The 12,741-nt window shown below is 39.0% G+C and overlaps 1 protein-coding gene across 3 annotated transcripts; it reads left to right on the forward strand.

Moving 5' to 3' along the window:
- The first annotated feature begins 207 nt into the window (after nt 1–207).
- Nucleotides 208–12,298, forward strand: LOC100707003 (uncharacterized). Of its 3 annotated transcripts, XM_025906743.1 has the most exons (5): nt 208–2,766; nt 3,183–3,285; nt 4,547–7,003; nt 8,538–8,623; nt 8,983–12,298. In XM_025906743.1, the coding sequence occupies exons 3-5, from the start codon at nt 4,603–4,605 to the stop codon at nt 9,082–9,084; spliced, it is 2,589 nt and encodes an 862-aa protein (XP_025762528.1). In that variant the 5' UTR covers nt 208–2,766; nt 3,183–3,285; nt 4,547–4,602; the 3' UTR covers nt 9,085–12,298. The 3 variants fall into 3 exon arrangements, with proteins under 3 accessions (XP_025762528.1, XP_003443205.1, XP_005468579.1); XM_003443157.5 differs by having other exon boundaries at nt 208–3,285; XM_005468522.4 differs by having other exon boundaries at nt 208–3,285; nt 8,986–12,298.
- The last annotated feature ends 443 nt before the right edge of the window (nt 12,299–12,741 follow it).

Raw genomic sequence — 12,741 nt, forward strand, 5'->3', positions numbered from 1 at the left:
TGACGATGCAATGTCATGAAGGACTTAATGACTGCTATAAGACTGATTCATCACTTCACCTGAAATTATCACCTGTTTAAAGTAAATTTTTTATAAGTATTTTGCCTGCAGCATTGTGGTCAAATGATAAATCATGAAATGATTTGTCATTTTACTTTACAATGCCATCATCAAACAATTAGAATTAGAACATTTAATCATCATACAAGAAGAGAAGTAAAACTACTAAAACCTTCAATCCAACGTATATAGCAGTGTAATATTGAAACAGAATGAATTAGTAGACCTCCTTGAAGACCTTGTGCTGCAGGCACATCACAAAAACAGCAAAAAAGTCCACTCATACACAAATAAACGGTGTTTCAGTCCAGGTACAATATACAGCAGTGCCATATTCAAACAGAACCGGCTGAATGCTTTAAAGGAACCTGGTGCAAAAATCACACACGTACAAAAAAGACCTACTTGTACACTCATAAACTGTCGTCCAGGTACAATATATAGCACTGTCATATCCAAACAGAATTCAATAGCTGGCATCCTTGAAGGACTTTGTGTTGTGCAGACCTCACAAAACCTAAAACAAAAAACTGTCCCCTTCTAGACAAATGAATCGTATCTCATTCAAATACAAACGAGGTCAGTAGGAAATGAGGAACAGTTGAAGAACAGTAGAAATTTGCAAAGAGTGTGCTTATGATGATACAATTGCATTTGGAGCCTGTTGCTACATATTGATATGCGAGTGAATTGGAAAAAAAACACATACATTTGTATGAATCCATAGTCATTGGTATGCTTAGATGTCAATAACCTGGTAGCCCTGTATTTTAGTGAATGACAGTTTGAGTGGTGATAAAAACCCCTTTGCAAATGTCCACATAATCAACCTACAGGCTGTAAGCGCATGTGAAAGAGCACATTAACTTTCATGCAAAGACCCATCCTTTCTTTATACGACAATTAAACACCAGCATAAACTGCAACCTCCAAAACTGGCAGATGTTCAGTCAGTAGAAGGAGGCAAACATCAACACAACACCACCAGAAGACTGTGATGTGGCCATACCCAATGGTCTGACCCACAGATAATATGAAGTACTCTGCTGCCAAAGAAGAACTTCCTGCTGTACACATAAATAAGACAGGGGCTCTGTATCATGCATGAACTCAAGTTGAGGTAAATATAATGAGGTGGTGAATTTAACTAAATAAAACCAGGTGTTCGTTATGACTCAGTCAAAATCAGGCTTTAAGGATAACATGTCTCACAGTGTGATGAAGCATTCAGAAGACGACACTGCTGATAAAAGTTTCTAATTCCTGTCCTTCAATATGCTGGGAAATCAGAGGGAAAAGGCCAATACAGAACTTACTAGAGAATCATCAGAATTTTACATTTTCTTTAACCTCAAGGAAGCTGACTGTAAATGAATGGTTATCTTAAAAAAAAACCTGTAAACAGCTCAATCAGGAAAAACTGGGACTCCAAGTCTGACATTACAAAGATTCAATTTATGAGGCCCCTTTTAATCTGATGCATGTGCTTTAACTCAGAGAACCAAAACAGGCTGCGTTAGCTTAGCTTTACAGGCAATTTGTACTGCAATGGGGGGGAAATTCCTTCATGTATTCAGCCATGGAGTAACATCTACCGGGACAGATCTTAAATAATGAGGGGTCACCTTAATGGGCTCCTGAACGAAAGAAGAAATTTCATTCACGTAGACACCTTTTCTGACTTTATAAAAGAAATGGTTGGCAAATGCAAGCTACGAAAAAAACAAAGAGCTGGAGAACGAAAAACAAAAACATTGAAGCAACAGAAGGCAGATGTGAATGAAGTTAACGATGCACACATCCAAGCTGAAGTACTCAAGGAGCAGAAGGAATTTCAGAGTAAGAAACATCTGGAGGAGATGACAACTGGAGCAGAAATACAAAGATCTGGAGGAGAAGAATAAACTTCTGCAGAAAAAACATCAGCTCCAGGAGAAATTTATGCAGCTTCAAGAGCCAGAGAACATAAAAAGTCAGTATGCACAGCTGGAGGAAAAAAAATAAACAGCTGGAGCTCGAACACAAAAAAATGGAGAAAAAGATCCATCTGGAAGTATCAGAACTGGAAGCAAAGTTAAAAGATGCACACATGATCATTGAAATAGAGAATGATTGCAAGCAAAAACTGGAAAACTGGAGGCTAGAAATGCTGAAATACTCAAAGAAAAGATGCAACTGGAAAAATAGCACAAAGAAATGGAGATCAAAAAGTTTGAACTGCTTGAGGAAAAAGCCCAGTCTGCGCAAAAACATGAAGAATTGGTCCAGATGTATGAGGAACAGCTGAACAAAAACAGAGAAATTCAAAAGGACAAAATAGAACAGCTGCAAAAATATGCAGCGTTGTTGACAAAGAATAAAGAACTGCAGACCAAAAACTTGCAGAAGGAGCACAAAGAGCAAATTCAGAAATGTAAAAAACCTGAAGAAAAGCTACAAGCATCGATCGAAGAGTTCAAGGAAATCCATAAAGTGTAAAAAAATTAAGATAACACACGTGCAAAAAGTGGAAAACAAAAGAATAAAGAGAAAAAACATTTCAGACTCTTCAGGTCCAAGTCAGGCGAGGAGGAAGCTGAGAAAACAATGAAACAACAACAAGAAAAAGAAGAAGAAAATGGAACAGGAAAAAAAGCTGAAGATGAGAAAAGGCTCCTGGTCCTGCACACTTAAAAATGCTGAGTTATTTCATAACTCAACTTCTGGGTAAAAGCCGTGGGGTCGTAAGTTGGGTTAGTTTGACCAAATATGGGGTTCAAAACTCGTGACTTTATCAAGTAAATAAAAACTGCATATCTGTGAACTAATCATAAGTTATCTACAGTATTTTTACAGTTTGTTGGGGAAAAAAATGTAAGAAGCAAAATTTTTCCGTTAAAAAAATTGACTTTTTTGATGTTAATTCATGTATTTCAAAATATCAGGGAAATTCTGTGAAAAAAACATGAAGCATTCTGTTAGATTACATACATTTGGGGGGCGGTTTTTTCTACAGTGCAGGACCAACGACAGTATTTACCAAAAGTCAGACTCCATATTTTCACCTCTTTGGCCTCACTCAGGTCATTTGAACTGTGTACTGCTACTTAAAGATGCGGATTCTGTTTGTTCACATGACATAGAGTAGAGGAGGGCACATGAGCTAAGAAGATGAGCTGGATCATTCATATTTCCATTGAGGTTAGTGCTATCACGCACAGGGGATGATCACAGCACTGCAATCAGGTGAGTCTCTTCCTTTAAAATACCTGTGTGATGCAAAAATCTTTGTACTTGTTCGATTATCAGTCTCAATTTCTTTCCCTGTAAAGTGACAGGTTTCAATAGTAGATAGATAGATAGATAGATAGGTAGATAGATAGATAGATAGATAGATAGATAGATAGATAGATAGATAGATAGATAAGTGAAGCTGAAGTCATATTCAGCTTCACAGCACAAATATGAGTAAGAACAGCTGATTGTGTGTGAGTGTATCCATACTACAGGAATAATGGAATCACAAAATTCCATATAATGTTACACAGTCACTTAAGGAGAAGGAGGTATTTTAAAGAACTACAAAAAACTACAATATTCAGACTACTATAATATTTAAATGATATCTAAAAACTCTTCACAGCAACGATAGAAAGAAAAATGTTCCTTTAAAGCACGGTGGAATAAATAGGTTAAGCTTATTAAGGCGCATTAATATGTCCTGTTGCTTGAGCTTTATATACAGCGTGGTGTTACTGCTGTTGATAATCCTTAACTGCAGTGTGGCTGGCATTAAGCCCCTGAATACAGGTGTAAATATAGACTCTTAGATTTAAAACCTGCAGCTCAACCAGATTATGCCAGGACATACATTTTACATATCTAAGTATATCTTAGTAAATCTACAATATGTGTTTAAATAGCTGTTGAGGTTCTATTTGCAAACATCTCACAGTACTTGTCAGACATTAGCTTCATGAGTTCAGGCAGAATGAAGATAAATCAGAATTTAAGGCAGACTTGCATTATAATGACATTCCTGTTTTTCCTTTGTCAGACGAAACGTCTGTACTTGATCTGAATAGGAGAGAAAAGCTACCGAAACACAAAGTAATTGAGAGAGAAAAAACCGGACATAAATGAATGGATGGACGGATAAACGTATTTCTATTTTTGGTCCATTAAGCCTACTGTTGTTGTGATCCCGACCAGATCTGCAGCTACACAAATCCTAAATTTTGAGATTTTTGGTCGTATATCAAAACTAAGAAGACACAGTTTAGTGAATTTAACCTGGAATTTGTTATGAACATCCACCACCAAAGTAGTGCTTACTTGAAAAGCCCTTTAATAGTACCCCATGGTCCTTTCATATAACATAAAAAGAGTTTCATTTTCAGTGAAACTTTCTTACAGTTTCTAACAACAGTAATAATAATAATAACAATTACTAGCACTGACACTTATCAGCCTCAATAACACTCACGTCTCTTATTTAAACTTAAAGGAAATTAAAAGGCAACGCAGACAGAACACCACAAACTGCTTCAAAGACCTTTCAACATGGAAGGAAGAGGTCCTAGACGCAGCCCTCAAATTCTGCTCTCTGATGATGATAGTGGTCTGTGGATGAAGATGGATTCAAACCATGTGAGCAACCACACAGAGAGTCCTTCAGCGACCTCTGGTGAAAGGCCACAAGACGAAATCACAATGACCTCTGCTGCTCCCACTGCTATAATGAGGTACTGCAGTGTGATGGATGATGAAGGTGCAGATGATGTCTTCATCCCTCAACCACCTCCTCCTCCACCTCGCACGGCTACATCGCTGCCAGCAGAGAAAAGCACAGGTGCAACAGCAAGTAAGTCTGGTGTGACCCTTTCAGTTGACGCAACAGAGGCTGAAGCTAATCCAAGAGGCTTAGACTTGCCTCATAGTGAGGAGCAGTTAATGGTAGCACGAAACGAGCTGGATGAAGAGGTGACTGCAAGTACGGTGCAGTTGTCTATGGCCAACATATCCAATGAACAAGACTCCTCTCCACCAACTTATCAAGAACAGCAATCCATGGACGTGACTGGTTGTCTGATGGAAACTAGTTATGATACAGATGGAAGACCTTACGGGAATAACGCAACAGAGGATGACAAACCTGAGGACATTGTAATTATAAGTGAAGAACAGGGAAACTGCTGGGAAGCCAATACAGAGGAAGACAATTACCCAAAACAAACACATTCTGAGAATCAGATCCATTTAGACAAAGAAGGAGACAAAATAAAACACAAGGACACTGGTGATTTTGATGAAACAGACTCAAAACTATTAAGAGAAAGTATAGCTATTGAGAGTGTGGAGGCAAATTCTGATGATGATTTCAAGCTCTGCAAATGCAACCAAAACAGGACCAATACAGCAACCAGTCAGACACAGGCTGCTGACTTCCAAGCAGATACGGACAAAGACAATGAAGAGCATGATGACCGTACATCTTTGGACTATAACCTCATAAAGTATGACTGTGTGAGGAAAGAAAGCGGCAGCACAGAAATGCAAGTGCTATCCAGCTCCAAAGGTTCTGAAGAAAGAGAGACAATGGGGGAGCAAGAGGATGGAAGTAGGAAAATATCTACTGATATCCAACAAGGTGAGCAACTGCTTCATCGTCTGCAGCTGGTACAGCTACGACATGATGTGAAAATGTCAGAGAACCCTCATACCCAACAGCAGGCTGTCACGATGGATGACAAAAAGGGCATGTTTGGGACTGAAACAGAGAATATACCTGGTGAAGAAGAGAGGGAAGAAGGCAGATTTGAAACTCTCAAGGACGTGGAAGAAAAGGTGAGCCTGATGGAAAAGGAAAATAATGAGGACAAAGACATTCAAACAAAAGCAAGGACATCTTCATCCACAATTCCAGGAGAGTCAGAAGAAGACCAGATTATTGTCAGAATAGATCCGAGTGACTCTAATGACAATCAGAGTGATAGCTGGGATCCTGCAGATTTGTCTCCCAGTAACCCTCACGAAACTTCTAATGAAATTCCATTTCTGTCCACTGGACACCGATTTTCAGCAGCTGAAACCTCCATGGAGAGGCAGCTCCATGAGGCAGCCCAGGGGAAGCAGAAGCTGCAGAGAGCTGGGGGTATTTTCAATCTTGCAGAAAATCCAGATGTGCTGGAGATTCCCTTTAAGACAGATATCTCTCTTGAGTCACTTACTACCAAGGTAGGTACAAGCCAATGCAACGAGTGGCAATTCTCTGAACAGAAGATGCTCAAAGAGATAAGTCAGGATATTCAGAGAGAACTAGTGCTGGTCAATCAAGGTAAAATCCCAGGGGGGTACAGCAAAGGAGAGATCCGCCAGTTAAAAGAAACAAAACTGCTGTTTGAAGCCTTCCAGCAGGACAATCCGGAGGGTCCAACAAGACACCGTAAATCCCCCACAACTCTGAGGAAAGGTCAGATTTACCCTTCAGTGCTAGAGCGCACACGTAGCCTTGAGATGTTTTCCCTCAAAACTTGTCCTGTTTCCAGAGCACATTCCCTCAGGCTGTACCAATCTGCAAACCTTGAGAAGGAAAAAAGTCCTGACAGCATCAGGTCAAAGAGCCCAACTGGGGGATCACGAGACAAAACTCGCTTATCCCCTTACCCAAAACAAGACAAACACATTCGCCTGTACAGAAGCATGGACTCTATAAGCAATGACGTCTCTACGTTAGCTGTGGAGGGTAAAGCAAAGGCAGCAAACGCAAACAAAGAGTCTTCAATCCTCAAGCAAAACCCATTCTTCAAGTTGCGTCCAGCTCTGGCTCTACAACCAGAGGTAGAGAAGGACATCCGAGAAGCCAAAGAAAGAGAAGAGGAGCTGCGCAAACAGAGACGCACACTGTATGGAGAGAAGAGACAGAATAGTGAAGATGAACAAAAGTCACAAACACTCCCAGCAGGTTAGTATGCACCTGATTAACATCACTTTTATACTACTTAGCAGAGTCCTTAACCTCCTAAGACCTGAACTTTCATGGCATGCATTTTTAATTTCTCTTTGCTATTTGGGCTGATTGGGACCTGATGATTGTAAAAACAAAGAATTACCATATTTTGTTTTACCTGATTTTTGTTTCTGAGAAAAATTATATGCACATATGAGGACATTCGTTTTAAATGTCGATAGAACAGTGGCAGTATTATGTCCTTGTAAATGGAACTCAGGCCCTTGTAGAGCAAAAATTTGTATTTTGGTCTAGACAACCCAAAATGTGATGTCTACATATGTGGACGCCAGGTCCTAGGAGGTTAAGGACAGCTTTTTATACTATTTACTGAGGAACATTACTATATAATATAATTTTGGCATGATTAGACTTTTACTAGACTAAAGAGTACTCCAAAGTTTTCACAGAAAAATATACTTTTTACTCGACTACAACTATTTAACATGTGAGTGCCTTCCATCAGTGATAAGCAATTGCATGAGCTCTAACCTAATTTGCTCATTTAGCTAAACGTTGCTGACAATGTGAAGCATAAGATCTCTAAAACCCCATCAAGGGAAAACAAGAGCCATTTAGGTCTTTATTCATCCCACATGTCTTTTGACACTTAGTCTGAACACTTTAATGAATGCTTCTCATCATTAGCATCACATAGTTTTATTCCAGACATCTTATCAACAACTCACTGTCATCCCTGTCACTGATGGTTAAGGGCACATCATGCTGTCAGCTGTCTGATCTAATTGTTGGCTGAGGGAGAACATGAATGGCACTACCTGGGTATTTCTAGTTTGGTTATAGCCTGGTGCAAATAAAAATCACTTCAGACTGCTGAAATATCTATTTGAAAGAACTATATGAAGTGTAGCTTGTGTGTATTTTTTTTTTCCTGCCGTTGCATGAGAACTCAGAAATCAAGGGAGTGTGTCAATAAGTATCACCATGTTAGAATTCAATCATCAGCAGCTGTTTTTGAAGATTGAGTTGATTCCAGGTCATGCTGACAAAGCCACACATGACAGTAATATGTGTCATTCAAGTGAGCAAGTGAGTCATTCCTAAGGTCAAATAAGTCTAGAATCCTTTAAGTACATATAAAAAAAAAAGGTTCGTGAAACATTTTTGAAAGAATCGGCCGTTCTAAAGTGCTCACGTCATTCTTCCCTCCTAGATATGTAAGTGGTATCGTTGCAATGTGAAAGCGTCCAGCTGACTTTGTGATCGCTACACATATAGTATGCTAAATGAATGACACTGAAGTTGCGTGTGTCTGGGAAAGCATTGGCATCCTTACTATTTGCTGAGCCATTTAGAAGGCATGGAATTAAAGAAGCTTAATTACCTACTTTCATTACAATCGAGCTGTGTAGATTCTCAGAACTAGCCTAAAACTTCCAAAATCAGTCAAAGCAGTAGAGAGCTGCTAATCTTACCCAATATAATAGCTTAGCTACTTAGTTGTTCTTTTTCTCTTTCTGCCCTACAGACATCAGGAAACAGTCACGGGGGAAACTGGAGCGGGTTTGGCCACCTCCTTCTAAAAAGGACCAGATAAAACTGGAGCAGATAGAGGTGATTCACCTGCACCAAGTCTTAATTCTACTTTACTGTTTTCTTCATTGTTCTGTAAAACTATAGGATGTATTGCTAAACACTGGCAAGAACAGAGGATTATAAAAAGGTTCTGTTTTGTGTATTGCACTGAATTCCATACAGAAGCATTGAAAAGTATTGCTACAGAGCTCAGAATGTCAAATTTTGTAATACTAATCAAATACTAAAACAAATAAAAGAAAAACATTAAGTTTAAAGTATCCTCTTTGTTGTACAAATGCTTGGATAAGTATAACTGATTGTGAATTGAGAAAGCAGGAGCTAATCTCTCACTCTAAATCCAGGTTGTTTTTGTTTTTCTCCATCTTATCTCACAGCAGGAGCCAAAAGTTCACCGAGCAGGAGGACAGAAAGCTTCTCTCTGGCAACGCTGGGAGTCCGGCCTGATCAACGGGAAGCCGTCAAAAGAAAAGAAGTGATGTTATCTGTCCTGGTTCTTCAACACTACAAACAGAATATCAGCAGCGCTAGACTTATAGTCAAAATAACCCAAATTGTTATGCTAGTCCCAGCTTCAAGACTTCCTCGCTCTTTTAATTCTGCTTTGTATCTGTGACAAATATGCTTTTTTGTATCTTTATTATTATAAAAAAAAAATTAACAATACCAGTGCATAGATTATGTTAGGAAAAGCTCTGGGACCAGAACAGCCACTGTTCCAGCTGGTCCAGGAAATAACTTTGCTAGAAATCTGGCTAGCATTAGCAGCAACATCCTGCTCTATCAGATTTAGAAAAGTTTACACTTTCAGTTGACAGTTCAACAAAAGAGGGGTCCAATCTTATGGAACAACATGGTTTATACTTTTTTTTTAAATGAATATTGTACCATAAACACAACTGTCAGTTATGTAGACAACACTATAAAACTATTTAAGCTAGCCTACTTGTACGAAAAAAACTCACATAATGTTCTTTACTAAATGTAGCATGCCTAAATCTTCAAGGGTTAACTTTGCAAGAACAAGCAATATGAATAAGAATTAAATTATGGGATGTATGGGATATATTCTTGAGCACGGTCACTGTACAATGTCTGCAGTGACTGTTTACTAAGCCACTCTTACTCTTGGATTTACGTCTGAGGCCACACAGAGGAGATTACACTGATCACAGCTGCTTTGTTCTGCTTGATGTATTATTTGTGGGTTTTGTTGCATATTTTCTAACAAACCTAAAGATCATCCCAAGACCAAAAACTCTTAAATGGAGAATAATGATTATTCAAAATAAATTTACACCGCTTGATCCATTGAACTGAATTGTTTTGGTGCCCTCTAGAGGTTGTTTCATCTCAGAGTTGATTCCAAATTCAAGCTGGTTGAATAGAATTAAAGAGAATAGAATTAAAGAAGATAAACTTAACAAAGGCTTTATTGATTGGCCTGCAGTCACGTTTACAAGGGAGCACCTGGTTTCTAATCTCTACACAGACAGAAGTACACAGCTTAGCCTGTCTAAGCACCATCTGCCACCCCCACTGAGTCTGCCAAAAGAGGAAAGACTTTCACTCTGCCCTTCCTGGCTTGGTTATCCCAGTGTTAATTGGCTACCACTGTCACCATCCTATGAGCAGCAAGCGGTGCCAAGGCCAAGGTATCAGTGGTTTGCATTTTAACATAGATGCACTAAACATCTATAACATCCAAAAATGTTGGCCTTTGAAAGTCTTTACACATACATGAAGCCCTGCTTTATCTGGTTGGGTCTGGATCTGTAGGAGCGAGGGGCTGTACTTGTCTGTCAATGGCACCATTTGGCACAAATATTTAGGACACTTCTCAAACTGAACCCTTTTGCTTTATGCAGTATTTAAATGTATTTATTATTAATTACACATTTTCCTTTTCCAAGAGTAGTGCATGTGCTGGGAATAAAATACAATGCTTGGGTGTGATGTGTGGACGCATGAAAAATGGGGACACTTTGAGTTGTTAGTCTGCTTTTGAGCTTATGTTAGACGTGATGTCTAATGTAAAAAAATATATACACTCTTCTGCCAATCCATTAGGTATACTTATTTTACAGCTTGTTAACACTAATATCAGTCAAATAATCAGCCAAACACATGACAGAAACTCCATGCACTTAGGCATAGTGAAGATGACCTGCTAAAGTTCAATATGAGCATCAAAATGGGGAAGAAAAAGTAATTTAAGTGACTTTAAACAGCATGGCTGTTGGTGCCAGATGGGCTGATGTGAGATTTTCCCACACAGTTTTTACAGATGGTTAAAAAAAAAATAGATTTCTGGGTGAAAATACCTTGTAGATACCAGAGATCAGAGGAGGAGCTGGAAGGCAACAGTATCTCAAATAACCATTCACTGCAACAAAGATATGGAGAAGAACATCTCTGAACGCACGATACATCAAACCTTGAAGCAGATGGGCTACAGCAGCAAAAGACCAAACGAAGTCCTGTCAGGTAAGAACATGAAACTGAGGCTACAATTCATACGAGCTAACCAAAATTGGAAAATATAAGATTCAAAAAACATTGCCTGATCTCATGAGGCTTCATTTCTGCATAACGTTCAGACGGTAGGGTCAGAATTTGGTGTAAACAACAAGACAGCATGGATCCATCCTGTCTCATATTAGCAGTTCCACAGCTGCTGGTGGGTATATTTTCTGATCAGTTTGGGCCCTTTAGTACCAACTGAACCACAGCCTACCTGAGTACTGTTGCTGACTATGTCCATTGCTTTATGATCACAGTGTATCCATATTTTGGTCGCTGCTTCCAGCAGGATAACACCTCAAACTGGTTTCTTGAATAAGACAGTGAGTTCACGATACTTAAATGGTGTTCAGTCACATCTCAGTCCAGCAGAGCATCTTTGGGATGTGGTGATGCGCATCATGGATGTGCAGCTGACAAATCTGCAGCAAATGTATGATGCTGCCATGTCAATGTGGACCAGACTCTCTGAGGAATGTTTCCAGCACCTTGTTGAATCTATGCCATGAAGAATTAAGGCAACTCTAATAGCAAGGTGTACCTCATAAAGTGGCCGGAGAGTGAATATTTGAGTATTTTGTTTAGTATTTGGGTGAGTTTATCGTGTGGAAATGTGAAAATACACTTATTATTTTATTGTTTTACATTAAAAGACAGTCACATGCTCACACTGCACATTAATTAATTCACACCTAATGTGGATGTAAATATGCATTATTACAAAAACCTGAAGAGGGCAGTAAAACCTTAATAATATGAGGCTTTATTTTAAGCCATCTAACTGAAATAACCCTATATTTCAGAACATTAGCCTACAGTGTAAGTAATGAGTCAAATCAAGTGTAAACATAGTTATTTCCCGGTACTTAAAATAACAATGAAACAACAAAAACTATGACTTGTCTCCAGTGACACAGTAAGACCCTCATCCCTGACCCAAAACCTGTAAGATCCCTCCAGGCTGACGTCTCTGGTTTGTTTCAGTTTGTTTCTTATACAAAGGGATGAAGTCACTTCAATGGAAGGCATATGCTGAGAAAGTACAGTTGTTATGTAACCTCGGTAATTTATCCAATGATGAGTCACTTGCTTGACAGAACTAGAGCCACCAGCTTGCATGCGGTATCAAATTTATCTACAGTACGTTGAATAAAAAGTTGCTTAATGGAACATCTGCGTCATTTTTTTTTCTTTTGCAGAAGCATGTGGGTGGTAATTTCTTCAGATGTTTGGCTAACACTGTGAGTCATTCATGAGGGCTGTCATGTTCAGAACGCAGTCGGGCCACGTTGTTCTAAAAAAGAAACAAACTCTGCACCCCGTGAAAAACAACACGTCAGACGATTAATCTCCCTGTAATGTTATCTTTTTCTGAAGAACACCTAAATCTTTCCATTCTAAGAATCACTGCGGCAGATCAGCAGTGGAATAAACTTTCTCTGAAAAGGAAGATTTAAGAGGGAAACTAATCTGCTGAGGTTGACACATGACGTTCCCACATCTCTTGGGCACCACAATAGAATTTTCATTGCTTCTTTCAGTGTATCTGTGTAACTACACAAACCTCTGCCAGAAAGCAGATAAAAAAGAAAAGAAAAGTTGGCAGTTTAAGA

The sequence above is a fragment of the Oreochromis niloticus genome, linkage group LG4 (genome assembly GCF_001858045.2).
Source record: "Oreochromis niloticus isolate F11D_XX linkage group LG4, O_niloticus_UMD_NMBU, whole genome shotgun sequence".
Taxonomy (NCBI): Eukaryota; Metazoa; Chordata; class Actinopteri; order Cichliformes; family Cichlidae; genus Oreochromis; species Oreochromis niloticus.

Excerpts from the sequence above, each read along its gene's own strand:
- LOC100707003 (XM_003443157.5), top strand. The coding sequence starts at position 4,603 with ATGGAAGGAAGAGGTCCTAGACGCAGCCCTCAAATTCTGCTCTCTGAT. Across the intron at positions 7,004-8,537 it reads GTCACAAACACTCCCAGCAG|ACATCAGGAAACAGTCACGG; the intron begins GTTAGTATGCAC and ends TCTGCCCTACAG. Across the intron at positions 8,624-8,982 it reads TAAAACTGGAGCAGATAGAG|CAGGAGCCAAAAGTTCACCG; the intron begins GTGATTCACCTG and ends CTTATCTCACAG.